Source organism: Podospora pseudocomata, chromosome 7 (genome assembly GCF_035222375.1).
Source record: "Podospora pseudocomata strain CBS 415.72m chromosome 7, whole genome shotgun sequence".
NCBI lineage: Eukaryota > Fungi > Ascomycota > Sordariomycetes > Sordariales > Podosporaceae > Podospora > Podospora pseudocomata.
The window spans coordinates 932,917-950,236 of record NC_085891.1 but is presented as its reverse complement, the minus strand read 5'-3'; the positions used below and the strand labels follow the sequence as shown (position 1 = coordinate 950,236).

At 52.0% G+C, this 17,320-nt stretch overlaps 7 protein-coding genes across 7 annotated transcripts; 6 read left to right on the top strand and 1 right to left on the bottom strand.

Moving 5' to 3' along the window:
* Window positions 1–21: 21 nt before the first annotated feature.
* On the bottom strand, window positions 22–4,852 carry QC762_0106630 (uncharacterized protein; the record flags this gene model as incomplete). The annotated part of the gene is made up of 4 exons (XM_062884264.1): window positions 2,405–4,852; window positions 1,581–2,339; window positions 1,372–1,514; window positions 22–1,313 (listed from the first exon to the last, which is right to left on the bottom strand). Exons 1-4 carry the CDS (start codon window positions 2,425–2,427, stop codon window positions 22–24), a joined length of 2,217 nt encoding a protein of 738 aa, XP_062739082.1. The 5' UTR covers window positions 2,428–4,852.
* On the top strand, window positions 3,036–4,847 carry QC762_0106640 (uncharacterized protein; the record flags this gene model as incomplete). The annotated part of the gene is made up of 1 exon (XM_062884265.1): window positions 3,036–4,847. The coding sequence occupies one exon, from the start codon at window positions 3,036–3,038 to the stop codon at window positions 4,845–4,847; it is 1,812 nt and encodes a 603-aa protein (XP_062739083.1).
* A 189-nt stretch (window positions 4,853–5,041) lies between the features above and the next one.
* On the top strand, window positions 5,042–5,612 carry QC762_0106620 (uncharacterized protein; the record flags this gene model as incomplete). Its single annotated transcript, XM_062884263.1, has 2 exons — window positions 5,042–5,506; window positions 5,595–5,612. The coding sequence occupies 2 exons, from the start codon at window positions 5,042–5,044 to the stop codon at window positions 5,610–5,612; spliced, it is 483 nt and encodes a 160-aa protein (XP_062739081.1).
* A 1,510-nt stretch (window positions 5,613–7,122) lies between these two features.
* TFC7_2 (C6 zinc cluster transcription factor-like protein) lies at window positions 7,123–8,426 on the top strand (the record flags this gene model as incomplete). The annotated part of the gene is made up of 3 exons (XM_062884262.1): window positions 7,123–7,158; window positions 7,432–7,955; window positions 8,303–8,426. 3 exons carry the CDS (start codon window positions 7,123–7,125, stop codon window positions 8,424–8,426), a joined length of 684 nt encoding a protein of 227 aa, XP_062739080.1.
* Window positions 8,427–11,081: 2,655 nt separating this feature from the next.
* QC762_702260 (uncharacterized protein) lies at window positions 11,082–12,814 on the top strand (the record flags this gene model as incomplete). Its single annotated transcript, XM_062893085.1, has 2 exons — window positions 11,082–11,763; window positions 11,830–12,814. The coding sequence occupies 2 exons, from the start codon at window positions 11,082–11,084 to the stop codon at window positions 12,129–12,131; spliced, it is 984 nt and encodes a 327-aa protein (XP_062739079.1). The 3' UTR covers window positions 12,132–12,814.
* A 502-nt stretch (window positions 12,815–13,316) lies between these two features.
* ADI1_2 (1,2-dihydroxy-3-keto-5-methylthiopentene dioxygenase) lies at window positions 13,317–14,542 on the top strand (the record flags this gene model as incomplete). Its single annotated transcript, XM_062893086.1, has 2 exons — window positions 13,317–13,514; window positions 13,577–14,542. 2 exons carry the CDS (start codon window positions 13,317–13,319, stop codon window positions 14,540–14,542), a joined length of 1,164 nt encoding a protein of 387 aa, XP_062739078.1.
* A 389-nt stretch (window positions 14,543–14,931) lies between these two features.
* On the top strand, window positions 14,932–17,234 carry VRG4 (GDP-mannose transporter into the lumen of the Golgi). Its single transcript, XM_062893091.1, has 4 exons — window positions 14,932–15,503; window positions 15,580–15,670; window positions 15,732–16,222; window positions 16,272–17,234. The coding sequence occupies exons 1-4, from the start codon at window positions 15,246–15,248 to the stop codon at window positions 16,599–16,601; spliced, it is 1,170 nt and encodes a 389-aa protein (XP_062739077.1). The 5' UTR covers window positions 14,932–15,245; the 3' UTR covers window positions 16,602–17,234.
* The last annotated feature ends 86 nt before the right edge of the window (window positions 17,235–17,320 follow it).

Here is a 17,320-nt window from a genome sequence, read left to right as displayed (position 1 = left end):
ATTGAGCCGACATTGTCAAACTCAGCCCTTCCTGATCGGTTGCAGTCCAAAGATCTCGTCTGGTGATACTGTCCTTTCCCCTGCCGCTCCATCACTCGGAACCACTTCTCCAAACAAAAACGCGTTCTTTTCCCGGCTGGGGTTGTGCTTCTTCTTTCCACTGCTGCTCAGAGGCCTACTCGGCGGCGACCGAGCAGCTGATATTGTAGTGTCTGGCTCCAACATCCACGCAAAAGAGGACTGAGCCAAGGTTGACCGTGTAGGTATCGGTCCTTTCGGGCGCTCCTTAGGGGTCGGGCTAGTTGCAGGGGTCTGTCCCACAGAAGTCGACGGTTCTGGGTTGGGGACGGGGGCTGGGGCTGGTGGCGGTGGTGTTTGTTCTCTTTCTGGTGGATCAGTGTCCATCTTGTCAACCATTTCCTCTGCAACAGGTTCAGCATGTGGCTCCTCTGGCACCGACGACAGCTGCTTGCTTCTATCCGATGAAGCCGGCGACGAGAGTGAACTTCTGGCTTCTTCAACGGCGGATGATGTCATAACCACCGGTGTGGTATCCAACGCAACCGTCGGCGATCTGATTTCGGGGAGGGTGGAAATGCTCAATGTTGCCAGCGTCGGAGGTTCTTCCTCTGGCAAATCCAGCGTGGAATCCTCCAAGCAGGCCTTCACGTACTGGATCTTGGCCGTGGCAAGTTCCACTGTCTCGAGCTGTTTCTGCTTGTCGCCCTCAAAGTCAGAGGCCACCAGCTGTTTGAGGTTCGTGATTGACTCTTCCAACATGGTTGCTAACTGACGATTCCTCTGCTCCCAAATGGAAACAGCCAGAGTGTTTCCGGGAAACAGTGATCTGTTGATTCTGGGCAAACTTCGAGACTCTTGAAAGCCTTGCATGTTGCGACGTATTTCCCCAACAGCGTCACGGACAGCATCGTTAAGTCCGAGTTTTTCGCTTTTCTCAATGACATTTTTGGCAGCACCGCGCAGGATAGCCTCCACACCACCCGGTTGCTGCAAGAGTTTTGTCGTGGAAGATAACGGTGACCTGGCACCGAGAGTTCTTTGTCGGAGTGAACCAAAGCCTGAAAATGATGGGGTGGATGACCGTGCAGGGGTCGAGGTTGCTGTTGATGCCACTGATGCTGCCGCAGGCAGTCTACCGCTGTATTTGGCGATTAGTGCGACACCGCCCGCGGCATCAAAGTGTTTCTGCAAATATAAAGCATCGTCGACAAAGGTGTGAGGGCCGTGCGGTGGTGGAGGGGCTGGATATTTCAGAAGCAGCTGAAGTGCCACCGAGTAATCAGCTTCGAGGACTGATATAGGGTATGGTTAGCTATGACAATGCCACGCGTGCTTAAAAGGTTGACATACGCGTCCATCTGATCCTGAGAAGCATAGCTACGCATATGAGGTCTATCATCTCCAAGTTGGGATCAAAGGCAAAGATGGCATCCCATAATATCATGGTTTGTTCAAAAGGAAACTCTCTTCCAAAAAGGAGGCGTATCCATCGTCTACAAGGTAGGCTGGTCAATGGGGTCACTGTCCGAGAGTTCTATGTGAGGAATAGAAACACTTACATCAAGAATATTTGCGGCAGAACTTCAATGTCTCGCAAATGGTTCGCAAGTTCCTCATCAATTTTGAGCAAGGCAACTTCATGGATGTATTTGCTTTTTTCGACGATTGTGTTTTGCTCAACCTCGTAAAAAGCGCCAGCACGGTCCATAACCTTGGAGAACAAGGCAAAGGAGTCATGCACGACCTGAGAAGCGTCCAACAATTCCACTATCGTAGGATCGAGAGTATCAACCGTTGAAGACTGCTTGCCGTCCACCGAGTCCTGCGCAACGACATAGACAATTGGCGCAAGTAACTCGTGCATTCCCTGACGGTACCCGCCGGCGGAAGGGTTGAGTTTGCAGTAGAGGAACAGGATATCCAGAATCATGGTCTGAATGACCTCCTGGTGATAGAACGGATCATCGGGAAGCCGCGAGACATCTTGCTGGATCTCGGCGCGGATGGCTTCATCTTTGCGCACAGTGATCCAAGGAGAGTCGGGATCGTCTGCAAGGGGATCGAAGGATAGGGCGGCTAGTTGTTCGGGGTGCCTGATAAATTTGAGATGCTGTTCGCACAGGGTATCATATGAGTCTCGAAGTTGGCGCAAAAGTTGAGGCCATTCTTCAGCGGGAGCGTGCGGGAATAGCAGGAAGCCCTTCCAACAGAGAGAGCGTAGACCAGCTACGCATGGACTCTCTGGACCGTTGAATTTGATGGCCCGTTGGAGGTCAGATATCCTGGTCCCATGCTTGAATGTCTCCTCCCACCTCAATCTGTGGTTAGTTATGTGTTAGTGATAAATGGACTCGAAACTCGAGAGGGGGAGAGTGGGTCTTACTTTGTTTCGGCTGGTGACCTCATAATGCACGCTCAGCATGTTCTTCAAGCCTCCCAACGTCCGTCTACTTGTTTTTTGGACGTCTTTTGAGATGGCTTCAATGGCAAGGCTCTTTTATATGTATCATAAAACTCGTGAGCTATTCATCATGTGTAGGAAACAAGGGTAATGATGCTGGTGGTGAGCACAAGGAACGTTGTCAGTGGTAGCTGAATGTGGGGCACATTTCCCAGCCAATCATGTGGCGCATGGCATGGATATCAGGCCCCTGTTCCCAAGCCTCCTGTCTGGACGTCGCCGCATCGTTGGCCATCCAATTCGTGAACTCTGAACCTGTTGCAGAGATAACTCCAGGCTGCCCAACCAAGAGACTCGAAGAGCCTCATCTTGAGAAGATATCACGATAAAGCCGTGAGTCATCAATTTCTCCCACCATCTGTTGTTTAAGCTTTCGAGATACCAGGGTCCAGAGAGGGACCTTGCAGCGATCCTGTCAGTGAGCCCCACCTCGCCAATCTTCGAGCCTCTTCTAACCCTGTCCTTCGAAGTGATGTCCAACAGCCACCCCAACGACAACTACCTTACACTTTAGATTTTGTATGAAGAAACCACATAAGGATAAACTTTGATAATGTCGGCCGATCTCTTTGCGGCTTTCGCAGACACGTCATCAAGCACAGCACCTCAGCAACAACAGACAAAACCAGCTCAGGACTCCCTCTCCTTTTTGGACTTCGCTTCACCGGCTCCTCAACCGCAAACGCAAGCTCAAATTAGCCAGCAATCCGCACCATGGCCGCCCATTCAGCAGCTGGCACCGACACAAGGAAGCTCTTTTGCGTCAGCTCAGTTCGGTCATCCTCAGACCAATAACAGCAATGTCTGGGGTGATTTGGGTGGATCGGGGGGCTTCCAACGCCAGAGTACGACAACACAAACGCCTCCAAAAACATCCACACCAGTACAAGATGACCAGGAGGATGAAGATGACTGGGGGGACTTTGAGGCTGCAACGAAGCCAGCCGATCCGCCACAGCCTCCGGCTCCACTGACAAATATCACCAGCCCACCATCTAGAACCCGTGTCACCAGGGCATCGACCATGGACTTGATGGGCAATCAACTGTTCAACCTTGGACTGGAGGACTCGCATAAACCGAAGAGAAACCCGGACCCTGATGTGCTCTTTGATGCCGATTTTGAAGCGGAGAATGGGGACATCGATGAGGATGACTTTGGTGATTTTGAGGCTGTGCCTGCCCCTGTAACAGAGCCCACCACCACAAAACCTGTAGACGACTTGCTTGGGCTAGACGTGGACCCGGTCCCATCATCTAAGAAAGCACCTCCGGGGTTGTCTCTTTCCAACGCGGCTTTCCATGGGAGTCCTTCAGCTTACCCGAAGGCACCAAAGTCACCCTACGGATCATCTTTTCATGACCGCAAGCCCGATCTTGTGAAGGAACTTCAAGTAAAACCGCCCACAGGAGTACGTAACATCCAGGAAGCGAATCAAGCTTCGCCATCTCCTATTACAGCATGGCCTGAGGTTGGTGACGGCTTTGGCAACAAGTGGGAGGAGTTCAAAGACATCCCAGATACCACCACGAAACCCGCCATCAAAACAGCTTCACAGCCCAAAATCAAGACAACCTCGAAATCCAAGCCAGCCCCAGCCCCAACGACAAATTCAGAGTGGGAATGGCAAGACTGGGGAGCAACAGAAGAAAAGGCCCCTCAACATAGCAATCCACCGGCACAACCAACGTCATCACACGAACCTCGCGGTCCTCCCCCGACCAACATTCCTCCACCCTCGGTTCTTCTCTCACTTTGTCCTCAACTACTCGATCTTGCCACAACGACCCTTCTCAAACCTCTCCTTACTCTATCAACCACCTCCCCAGGCTACCAACGGATCATCGGCTCCGCCCAGACCCTCGCTTTCATTAAAGGTTACCTAGCTTTAGCCACGGTCGTGTCAAGATTAATAGCAGGTCGGAAGCAGCGTTGGCACAGGGACAAGTTCCTATCACAAAGCATGACCATCTCTGCTGCGGTTGCAGGCGGGAAACCAGGCATGAAACTGGCTGGTATAGATAAGACTCAGTCTATCCGTGAAGAGCAAGAAGTAGCCGAGGTCATCGAGGTTTGGAAGAAGCAAGTCGGTAGGCTACGGGGCGTTGTCGCGGCAATGAACAGTGCTCATCATGAGAACCTCAAGATTCCCGAGCTTGCTACAAACATGGCTGTCACCGTGGCAAAGAATGTACCAACCGCCCCAAAAGCATGCGTTGTCTGCGGACTGAAGCGAGATGAACGGGTCGCCAAGGTGGACTATGAAGTCGAAGACAGTTTCGGTGAGTGGTGGATCGAGTTCTGGGGGCATAGGCAGTGTGCCAACTTCTGGGTGGAGCACGAAAAGGAGCTGCGGCAGAGGTAACTCATTTTACCTATGCTCAAACTGTTACTATCTATACACCGAATTTGATGATTTTACAAGTTGCTTCTGGCCTTACCGACAATGTCAAAGCTGAAGATCACGAAATGCTTTTGCACACCCGCCCTGCAGTTGCCTGCCGTGAAAGCTGAAGTGTTGGCACCACCATTTACCAAACAGCTGAGAAAAGGGTTGGAATGGAGGCTCCAGCCGCACTGCTCTCGGGATCGTCATGTTTCGGGCAATTGCAGGTGTGCGTGAACACCTGCGACCCCTACTTCCTCCCTTTCATCCCACTACTGGAGACATATCACCCGGATTACATAGGGTTAGGGTTATATGAGCCACTTGCACATCTCACAAGCGTGCCTCGGCTCCCCGCCATTGTTCGGATCTCGAACTCCCTCGACTCTCCACGGAGAAGCGATTCCAGACTTGTTTCTCAGATTCTCCAGAGAAAAGTGCTGTCAAACCTTCAGAACTGTCTTGCAGAATTAAAACTCCCGTTTCATCACAGCTTCACTACCGCAAGCCACATAAGGACAAAATCTTCCGGCACGGGACCGGTCCCGACAAGACACACCCACACCACCCAACACCACCTCATACAACAGCGAACCTTCAAGAAACGAGGGAGGGCGCGGCACTCGGCTTCGGCTCCGGTTTTTTTTACAGGTCATATATACTGCATATACCCAATGTATGTACACACACAACATAGCAGAGCACAACCACTGAACAACGGGATAGACGAGAGAACCTGCATAAACTGCGTGCATATTACAGCACATACAGCACACATATACATGCGCACGCAATAACTTACACAACTCGACACAACACCGCTAATTCAAGATTGCCTCACATTTTGCAGTGGCAAAATCTGAATTATCCATCACCGCTATTCTTCTGCTCTGAAGACTTTGAAAACGTCACCCATTCAATATCACAGGGCATACCCGATCTCGGCAAACCACAGCCGACAACACCCATCCAGTCAGTCCAGTCCAGTCTTAGTACTGTACCCGAGAACCTTTCAGACCAAAAAAAAGTACTACCTAAAGTACACTTGTGTGAGTAAATTAAACTTCCGTAGCTTCTTCCTCTTTTGCCGTTTCCTGCCTGACCTCTCTCCTCCTTCACCTCACCTACCTCAGTCCATGTTCCCAGTCATCGAGATCTTTGCCCTCCTCCTCATCACAAACAGCACACCCTTCCAGTCCCTTCTCTTGACTGTAACCCTGAGTCAAAGTTGTCATTGTCACAAACGGGAGTGTCACGGGAGTGCCGTTTCCCTTGTCTCTGTTTTGTTTCTCAACTTTTTTCACTCTGTCTGTTTCTGGACGAGCATTTTTTCGTCTCAAAAAGACCAGTGTCTGGACTGCAATTTTTTGGGCTGTCCAGATTGGGGCAAGTTCTGAAAAGTCTCAAGAAAGAGTTCGCTCTCACACACCCCGTTCAAACACCCTTTACATACACTTACGCCCAGGGGTTTTATATACTCCTACCTATCAACTCCCCCCCTTCAAAGGTGCACACCCTCCTCCCATTTCTCCTCTTTTCCTTCCCAAATCCCAAATCGCTGTTGTCAGATCTATGTAGCCCAACCTGCCTGCCTGTGCCCAATGTATTCGGAACAGGGTATCTCATCCGTTATCTGTGGAACCAACCAGCGGTTGCCCTTGCTCGAGATGACAAGGTGCATTGCAACCCCAAGATCAACACCATACACAGTAAACTCCACATGCCACATGTCAATGATATGCCAGTGATGGCTGACAACAAGGACCCTGATCGTCCTGGTTCCTACCATTTCAACCCTTTAAAAAAGTCAAGGGGAACAAAAACACACAGACACCGAAATCACATCCCCTATTTTCATCCAAACAAAACCCTTCAAGACAGACAGAAAAAACGTGTGGAAACTGCGTGTCCCATGTATTATCAACGGTCTCTTCCGCGCGCCAATCCTCTTGCGGCAATCCCCCTAATCTTCTTGCTGTGTGTGTACTGTTTTGCAAAATTTCTTGCGTCCGTCAGTGCGTACGCAGCAACAAAAAAACGAGAATGGATTATGTGCGGTCGAATGAATTTGAGACGAACAGTTTTGCTGATCTTTTCATGTGTTATTTCCCCCCCCCAAAGTTTCGGACCACCTTGAGTCGGTTCGTGACCTGGAGAAAAAAAGAAAAGAAGAAAGCAGAAAGAACCCCAACCAGCTTAGGCACACACTCACTCACATTTATTTCCCTCATCTGTCCCTGCATTCGTCTACATCATGCCACTGGAGGTGATCTACGTGGCCCGTCATGGGGTAAGTGTGAAGTTTTTCTTCTCGCTCAGTTCTGTCATGTCGACTGTTTTTGTTTTGACGTTGATGAATTTCCTTTTTGTGCTTCTTTTCCCACGCATCGTCAGAGACCCTTACCCGTCCGTTGTCTTGACTCTTCTTGATTGATTGAAGCTCGTGGCTGGCACTTGCAGATCAAGGGATGCTCGAGACCTCAGGGTGGCCTAGCTAGCGTCATGACCATCTTTTGCGGTGTTGTGCAGTAGTGTAGTGGAAATGCTAACATCCAATTATCAGTTCAGATCAAACTGGCTCGTTGATCACGCCACTGGCACCTACACAGCGACCCTACGGTCGCCAACTGGTGGAGCGGCTGATCCGGCTCTGACATCCCATGGCGTTGATCAAGCGAGGGAGCTTGGCGAGCGGCTGTTGAAGGCAGAGCCGCCCATTGAGCGCGTCTATTCCAGTCTATACTACCGATGTCTTCAGACAGTCGAACCCTTTGTGCGCAAGGCCATCGTCACTGACAAGCGCCTGTCCATAAGGGGCGAGACTGGTCTGGGTGAGTGGTATGGAGCAGCCAACTTTGAGCACCCGGTCCCAGCGTCCCATGAAATTCTGAGGCCGCTGTTCCCGGGCCTGCTCGACGAAGAGTACAGACCGCTAGTAACGCCGACCCGCATGGGAGAGGGTGTTGATGAGCTGCATGACCGAGTCGCCAGGACCATGGACGAGCTCATTGCTCAGTGCGACAGAGAGGGCGTGCGTGCCGTTCTGCTCTGCTCACATGCTGCCACCATAATCGCTTTGGGCCGAGTGTTGACTGGTGACATGCCGGAGAGCATCGACACTGAGGACTTTCGGGCCTTCACCTGCGGGTTGAGTGTCTACAGGCGACGGGCATCCCCGCGGGAACCGTATCAGGACAGTTAAGTGTGACGGCGATGGCATTGCAACCTCGTCAGGGACCTCTGCTGCACACGCTGCAGATCGTCACAAGGATCTCGCCTGGAGAGGTGGTCGGGGCGTTGGTGGGGGTTGGATGTGTGAGCTCAATAGTGACTGCAGTCATCTTTCACCAGGGGAGGAGCGAGGCTGGTAAGGAACTCGCCATATCATGTTGCTAAGCTGCAGAGCCCCAATGCTGACTATACTATTGTGACAGGCGCTTTTCCGGAGACGAGTCGTTCTTTGGTACTGCTTCGGGACAAAGCATGCTCGATGCTGGACAGCTGGGAGTGGTTGTCGAGGGCAGAGGGGGTGAATCGACAAATCGGGGAAAGCTTTGATACTCGTTGCTTTGCTCCTGGTACTATGCGAAGTCAGCTTCATATCCTGTCCATACTGGCTGACTGTTTCCTCCCTCCATGGAGGCAGTGATTTTCAGCGCACAGACGAGAACCTCCTCCCTTTTCTCCCAGTATGAGACAACAACAAACAATTGAACAACACCATGTCCTCATGTTCGTATTTTCTTTTGCGAGGAGCGTGCTATCGTCAACACTATGATCACTATGATGATATGCGTACCAGGAAACCAAAATGTGACAGCTGCGGTGTTACCATCCCTAGTTCAAGATCCCCTCTGGGGAGCACCAGATCTATCCGTTTGCGGGGCCATCGAGTTACGTCAATGGTGGCGTCTGCAACTCGGCTTGGCGTGTTGGGCTGGCCGAGGAGCAGAGTGAGAGGTCATTTTCCTCGTCATAAAATACCCCGCTTGGAGACAGTGGGCAGCTTGGTTTGTTGATGTGAGACAGGCCTCAGAACAGAATGGTCATTGTTTCGAGTATCTACCTTCTAGACGCTCGTTCCTGAATCAGGTAGAGGCAGAGGGGCAAGCCAGCAAGACAAGTGAGAGAGAGAGGACGTGAGCCCTATCGATCCAGCTTCCGGGTCGAGTACTGGTGCGGCCCTTGTGACCCCCCAAGACGCCAACAGGTGCGGCATCAGTTCCTAGTCACTGCTCGCCAATCACAAATGCCGCTTCCGATCTGCGAGAGAGCGGAGAGGAAATGAACGACAGTCAATCTCTGCGCAAAAAGATGCTGTGTTGGCGATGGCGGCAGGGTTGGGGAAAAGTGATATATGATAGAATCTTGGGCGGTATGTGGGTCAAAGATCAAAGCGAGCGGAAAAGTTGGCCATCAAAAGACCGAAAAGTCGAAAAAGGCATTCAGCTGAAGTTGGGATGTCCAGAGAGCTGCATTGGGAGGTGACTTGTTCCTTTCCTGCCTTGTTTACTTTACATGGGATAATGTGTAAGGGCGACGGTATTCGCGCGTCTTGGAAGCAGCTAACCGATGCAAGATGTTAAGTGTCTTGCAGCAAGGCTGTCTCGAGTCTCGATCTCTGGCAGATGGCTGCTCTGGCAATGGCCCAATCAGATATTGTCTTGCATACTTGACTTGTTCTCTCTCTGGCCAATCATAGACGTGTCATGTTTCATACGACTTGAGAGCCGACGGATAGCCGCCTCGCCCAATGACTGTCAGATGCAGATGAAGGCAGCAGGCTTGAAGATACGACGTACGAGTTGCTACCTTACTTAGCCTACCTTCCCTACTCCCCATCTCGGAGTCCGACGTGGGTGGGAGTGCTGATAAAGCGTGGCCTGCTGAGATGATTCGAAACGCTGAACTGGGAGGAGAGCAGATGACACGAGCCGGGCAGTCGCTCGCTCTGGCCCGGAGGTAGACTCGCCCAAAACAAGATTTCCACAGGTCGATATCATCCCCAGTTCCACTGCCTCACTGCTCGCTGTTTCGTCTTCGACATCATGGACTCTCTCTGCTAGCCCAAAATCACCGTTTTGTTCCTGGACGGCGCAAAAGCCGCCGACCGTTAGGTCTTTAGGCTAGTGCTGCCTCCGAGGCAGCCCTGATACGAGAAGATGAATGACCTAGACAGACAGGAGCGATCGCTTTCCCCATGCCACGCACATCACTCAGTCACTGGGAGCTTTTCCTGTCGGACGATGAGGACTTGCCGCCACCAGCCGCCGGCAAGATTGTGGCTTGCCAGAGCTCGGAGAGATTTTTGACAGCAAGGCCCGTGGTGAGATCGTCCGGGGCCCATCTGGGGGAACATGGCGTCTTCAACTTGCGAGAAAACAGCACCCGCTGCAAGGCTGGTGGTGGCAGCGTGATAGCGCACCAAAAAGACTAGACTCCAGATACCATGGCTTGGCAGACTCGAAAGAGGTCTCGCCCTCCATGCAGTCGGCACACATCTACCGTACCCCTAGATGCTACACCCCCTTCGCGCTTGGTTGGCGCACCCCCTCCCCCTGCTGCGCTCTCCCACCCAGGGTCCTATCGGTTCCGTCCCCACAGCTGCCAGTTTGTCTGCAGTATGAATACCCTCGACGATCACCATCATGGACTCTTGGTCTCAGATCACCCTCGTGGTTCGTCTTCAATACCACCCTCCACTGCTTCCTCACAGAGTGGCATATCCCACGATCCTCTACTTAGTTCTACAAGCATCCTCTCATCACTCCACCCATTCACCACCACCCATCTCCATCACAACACAAGAAGGCTTTCACCATGGCTATCATCAGAATCCCCAGCATTTCTGAGCTGGATTTCACACCACCGGCCACACCTTCCAGCACCCTAGGCAACGGTAAATTACCTAGTCCTCCGAATTTGGCATTGAGCCTCACACCTCCTTCAACTCCCCAAACGACAATGTCCAGGATGGATATAATCCAGAAAGTTCGTCCATCACTGCCCCTGGACCATATCACGGCCCAGACGCGTGCACCGTCAGATCAACAAATTCCGTCAATCCGGTCTCTCATGGCCAGTGTGCCAGCTCCCAGCTCTCGATACCCCGGGGGCCCTTTCACAGCTCCACCCTCTCCATCGGGCTCATTTTTCTCGGCGGTTTCCTGTAATGGGTCTACCTCTCGCTCAAGCTCAGTAGAGAGATCCTGAATGTCTGGCCAGTACTCTCCACCGCTCTCACGCCGCGGCTCATCAGATGGCGAGTCGACAACCATGACTCCCAGTTCCGGGCGGTCAACCCCCGAGTTTCCCATCAGGTCGGGGCGCAGAAACAGCTCCAGAATCGAGCCATACTCTACAAAACGTGTAAGAGGCACTGACGCAGTCGAGTCCTCGTCTGCTACTGCAGGCGAGGCCAAAAAGGGGAAGCGCAGCAACCAGAAGTACACGACTGAACAACAAGACTTTATTATCTATCACAGAGAAGATCTCACGAAGGCGTGGAAGGACATCGAACGTGCCTACATCCACCAGTGGCCAGCTGCGGACCCGCAGGATAATCGCAAAATCACTGGGGTCCAATGCATTTTTTATCGTCAGAATCTCCTGGTTCCGCTCATGAACAACACCGATGAGAAGCTACTCGTCTTGGACTCGCCACCATTCTTGACAACCAACCCCGCAGGGGCGGACCCCAAGAACAGTGACTTGGTCCTCAATGAGGATTACGCCGAGTACGTAGTGTACAAGGGCGTTCCTCACCGACTCGAAGAAAGCAAAGTGCGGACGTATGGCCGTCCGAGACTCCTCCTTGAGAGATCGCCGGAGGAGTTGGTTGAACACCGGTACGACTGGCTTCCAAAAAATTACCTTGACGCCGCTCAGGAACTTGGTAGGTTGGTTTGCTTTGTCATTGTACCGATTTGCAAACGAATTGCATACTGACGTGTGATGGCAGCCTCGAAAAGAGACGAACAAAGATGGCGGTGGCTCCAACAATATGGCCCTCGCCCAGACGCGTGGATCGACAGCTGTGAACCCATCGAGAATCGATTCAAGGTTGCCGAAGGCAGTCATCTGTACAAGATGCTGCCAAAATCCCCAGCTGTTCAGCCAACATTAGAGTACGCATGTCGCCCCATCAGAGTTGCTGAAGGGGTCAACCTTTACAAGATGGCGCGTGAAGTGGTCCAGCCAGCGCTGGACCGCCAATATCATCCCGGGGCCCATTGCCAACTCATCTATCAGTCACATATTTGAACTGATGTTGCTTCATTTCAGCACAACAAGCGACATCCGGTATGCACCTCTTAACTCTTGTAATAGTTTCTCTGTTTTCCTGTATCAAGTCGAGTGGCGGGAGGCGTATGTATTCAATTGTTTCCCCTTGTCATCAACATTGGGACGGTTCTTTCTGCTTCGAAAAAAAAAGGAAGGTCGTTGTCTGAAAATAGGAGGGAGACTCCCAGGGCGTCAAGCGAAGCATGTTTACGAGTATGGTGTTTACGCTTTTTTTGTTTCTGGGACGCAGCATCTTCTGGTCTGGTTTAGAAATGGGCAACAGGGCGGCACAAAATAGCATGGAGTTTTTTGGGGGGGTTTGGCGGGCGGTTTTTACCAGTCAGTTTTGCATTTTGCTTATTTTTGTTGGGATGTATTTATGAACTGGGTGGAAAACAACAACAAGAAGAACAACAGCAACAAGTGGGCAAATAATGTTTTGGATGGCGGGTTGGTTTTTTTGGGTTTTCGGGGACTAATTTGGGATGTTTTTGTTGTTTGGGATTGAACATACCTACCTACGACCTGAAGCTGGATGCAGTCAAAGGGTTCTAGCTGGCCATGGATGATGGCCTGTTTTTGCACACAGATATACACAGAAGAAATGAGTACATGTGAGGTAGATAGTAATGAAAGAGGTAGAACCCCAGTTTTCTGATAATTCTGGACTTTGTTTGACCTTGGGTTTTGGTGATGATGGAAGATGTACTCCACCAACTCAGGGGCTTCAGGGGGTTTTGATCCGGAGTATCACGTGATTGGCTCCTCGGCAGTTGAGGTTTGAAGGGTTCGGGTTTCGCTCTTTGAGCAAGTGCCATTTGCCAAGACTTTTCGACGTCGTCCAAGAGCAACGACATCAGCCGTGACGGGTTATAAGTTTAGGATGTTGAGTGTGTGTTTTCTCTTGACTCAAAAGGTTTCTGCTGAGGATTTAAACGGAGAAATGACTTGAGGTTTTTGCTTGGCTGGGACAGGCAGGCATATGTGATATTTTCATGATTGGTTGGCATTGCTGCCCCCCCTTTTTTGAGATTTTGTCGAGTTTGAGTGGGAGGAGCGCTCTACCCTCAATCACGAACTTTTTCACGGGCACTTTGGGGCATAACAAACCTGACATCACACACCGCTTGAGGGTAGTGAAGGATTATTGGGCAAGGAACAAAGATGGATATCCGCAGCAATGCCGACACAACAGCAGGAGGGGGCTCCATCGCTGGCTCTGAAGCCCCAACAACAGCTACACCCATAGGCCGAGATGGAGGAGGAAGAGGAGAAGGGGGCAACAAACCCAAGCTCCAGCTCCCAGCCAGCTGCGAGCCGCCCCAGCCTGGGCAGCCGCCTGCTAAACAACTTGTTTGGATTGCATGTTTCCTTCCTATCATTTCCTTCCACAGTACATCAAGACTGACAGATTGCCCCCAAAGGTCTTCGGCGGAACAGGCCACATGGGTCGCTCCCTCGTCAAGTCCATCCTCTCCCACTCGGACCTCGTCACCACCGTCGGCCGCGTCTTTGAGACGACCCCGGCCCAGATCGCTACTCTCAATTCCGACTCCTGCCTCGGCACTCTTTGCGACGTGCGTGACTATGCTTCCGTGTCGAAAGTGATGGAGAAAACGCTTGATCGCTTCGGGAGGATTGACTGCATAGCCAACTGCTCCGGCTACGGCGTCATCGGCGCGTGTGAAGATCAGGATGAATATGAAGTGCGCAACCAGTTCGAGACGAATTTCATGGGTACTTTGCATATCCTGCAGGCGTCACTGCCGTATTTTCGGCAGCAAAACGGGGGACGGTATCTGATTTTCAGCTCCACCTCCGGCGCGCTGGGTGTGCCTGGGTTAGGACCGTACTGCGCGACAAAGTATGCGGTGGAGGGGCTGATAGAGGCGATGCTGTACGAGGTTGACAGCTTCGGGATCAAGGCCACGCTGGTGGAGCCGGGGCTGGTGAGGAGGGACGAGCCGGCGGAGATTACAAATAGTCTGCCGACTTGGGGGCACTTTTTGATCAAGCCGGCGAGTGAGGCGTATAGTCATGCGACGAGCCCGGCGTTGCACGCGAAGAGGATGGTGCAGTGGTTGGGGGATAGGCAGCCGACGAGCGCGGTGAAGTGTGCGGAGCTGGTGTGGCAGTTGGGGCATTGTTCTTATCCGCCGTTGAGGTTGCTGTTGGGGAGTTATGCGATTGAGAGTATTAGGGATAGGTTGAGGAGTGTGACGGAGGAGTTGGAGGATTGGAAACATTTGAACTTTCCGGTGGCGCCGTCGGAGGGGGAGGTTGGGGGGAAGGGAGGGGAGGAAGGGGAGGATGGGGACGGACAGGCGGGGGAGGGGGAGGGGGGGGATATTGTTGTTGAGGGGACGAGTCCGGATGGGGGGGAGAACTGAGGCTGAGATATATTTATTATTGACTTGGACTCGGGTCTGGCATGGACTCAGAAGCTTAACTTGACCGTCGAAGCTCTTCAGATGAATGGCCGTGGAACTAGTCTAGCACTTCCAGGGTTGGTCCCAACCGAGTCTTCCCAAAGATCAGGGAGGCTGGAAATAACGTTCATCCACACTCCAAGTGGCATGCGTAATTCTGTCTTCATCAGATGCCTCGTGATTGTATACTTACTGCATAGCTGCATATGGCTGGCACTGCTGGAATGACGGATGAAGTTATGCAGCTATCGGTTAGGCTGGTTCTGAAACATTGGATTTCCACTTCTCTTGTGCCCCACAGTCCCACACCAAACCATTCGCCAAGAAACCAACAAAGGAGAGCCGCGACAGGGGCAGAGAGGTTGATTCGTTGCCAATTTAACAGCATTTGTGTTTTCTCTCCTTCCACGCGTCCGACATTGCCATCCCGCCATACCGCCCTCTGCCCGACGACCCCCACGGCGACGAGACAGACCACCACCAGAACGCTGGGAGAGTGGTGAACGCCTTCTCACTTCAGCGCCCTTCAGCCATTCGCTTGGTCCCTAATTGAGCCGGCGCCCGTTGATACCCTTCGTTCCCTGGCGTTCCGTCGCGGAAACACAACCACTCGCTATCTCGACGGCGACGATCCTACCAAAAACCACTTCCTACAACCGCCAGAATGTCAAATAAAAAGAACGAAGATATCGAGATGAGGGGCGGCGATGACTTTGGAGGGGAGAAGGATCCCTTCCTCGGCCGGGCCTCGCCTGCCACCCTCCGTGTGCGCCAGGAGCCTGGCCTGCTCGACAAGTTGGATCACAGCCCCGGCGCCTCCATTCTCGCATACTGCCTGGCGTCTATCAGCATGACAGTCGTGAACAAATACGTTGTGTCTGGCTCAGAATGGAACCTGAACTTTTTCTATCTTGCTATTCAGGTGTGCAACTCTCTCGTGGCGGTGACGGTGTTCCAAGGGATGGGATGAACAGTTGGAAGCTGACATGGTGATCTAGTCTGCCGTCTGCACATTAGCGATCCTGGCTTTTAAGCAAACCGGTATTCTCAAGAACCTCGCTCCTTTCGACTCGACAAAGGCGAAGAGATGTATGTTGCTTTTTTTTTGTTGTTTCAGATGTTCGAACTCTTGGCTGACGTACAATTTCAGGGTTCCCTATTTCTCTGCTCCTCGTCGGCATGATCTATACCGGTGCCAAGGCCCTCCAGTTTCTCTCCGTCCCCGTCTACACCATCTTCAAGAACTTGACCATCATTGTGATCGCCTATGGAGAGGTTCTTTGGTTCGGTGGCAGCGTCACCCCTATCACCCTGTTGTCTTTCGGCTTGATGGTCCTCAGTTCCGTCGTTGCTGCTTGGGCTGATATCCAGGCTGCCATTGATGGTGTGGGAATCTCCCCCGACAAGCAGGATGCTCTGTCGACCCTGAACGCCGGTTACGCGTGGATGGGTATCAACGTCATCTGCACTTCTGCGTATGTGCTTGGCATGCGCAAGGTCATCAAGAAGATGAACTTCAAGGATTATGACAGTAAGTTTCTGGCGAGACTACGACGATCAAAGTACAGTAGACTGACACCCAATAGCCATGTTCTACAACAACCTCCTTACCATCCCCGTCTTGGTTGTCTTCTCCCTGCTGTTTGAGGATTGGTCGTCTGAGAACCTTGCCCGCAACTTCCCCGAGGAGACCAAGAACAAGCTCATGATTGGAATGGTGTACTCCGGTTTGGCCGCCATCTTCATCTCGTACTGCTCGTCCTGGTGCATTCGTATCACCTCCTCGACAACCTACTCCATGGTCGGCGCCCTCAACAAGCTCCCCATCGCCGTCAGCGGTCTCATTTTCTTCGATGCTCCCGTCACCTTCGGCAGTGTTACTGCCATCTTCCTGGGTTTCGTCAGTGGTCTTGTCTTTGCCTGGGCCAAGGTTCGCCAAAAGGCTCAGGAGGCTCTGTCCCTTCCTACCACCAACATGAGCGCCAGCGCCAAGAGCAACAGGGACGCTGCCAACTCATGAGCACTCATGAGTCAACAAAGGGCTAACTCGAGTATTCACAGCGCACCTCTGGCGGCGCCCCCTTCTAAAGCATGATTCTTTCGCCATCCGACCCGAACCTCCCTCCTAATCCTGATCTCGGCGGAAGGCGTAAGAATCGAGACTTTTTGTTTTTCTTTTCTTTCCTGTACATGACGTTTTCGCGTTCTCGGGACCCCCTTTTTTAGCCTTTAGCCATTTTAGTGGATGATCTATTTTTCTTTTCATTTCAAAAACAAGCATAGAAAGTGTGTTTTGGCAAAGGCAAGGTGGGCGGGCATGCAGGCAGGCAAGGCGGGGGGACGGACAAGGTTTTTGGTTTTTGTAAACGGCGTACAACCTGCATAACATCATGTTCTCTCTCTTCTCTCTCTCTCTCTCCCTCTCTCTCTCCCTCTCTCTCTCTCTCTCTTTCTCACTTGCAAGTACGAGCGCGCGTATGCGTTGCATGACTGGGCGTATTATTTTGGAGGGCGGGCTGTGAAAGTTGACACAGGCAGACGCAAGCAAACAAAGATGCATGATGAGATCGTGGCTGACTGGGAGCTGGGGCTCTTGTGTTCGGTTGGGCGTGAGGGTTGATGAGGGGCGAGGCGGGTTTGGAATGGGTATGAGTTATATAATGTATGTCAAAAATAGGTGGGGTGGGGACGACGGGGAGTGGTGTAATGCGATATTGACCATGTAAAACGTCCTTGAAT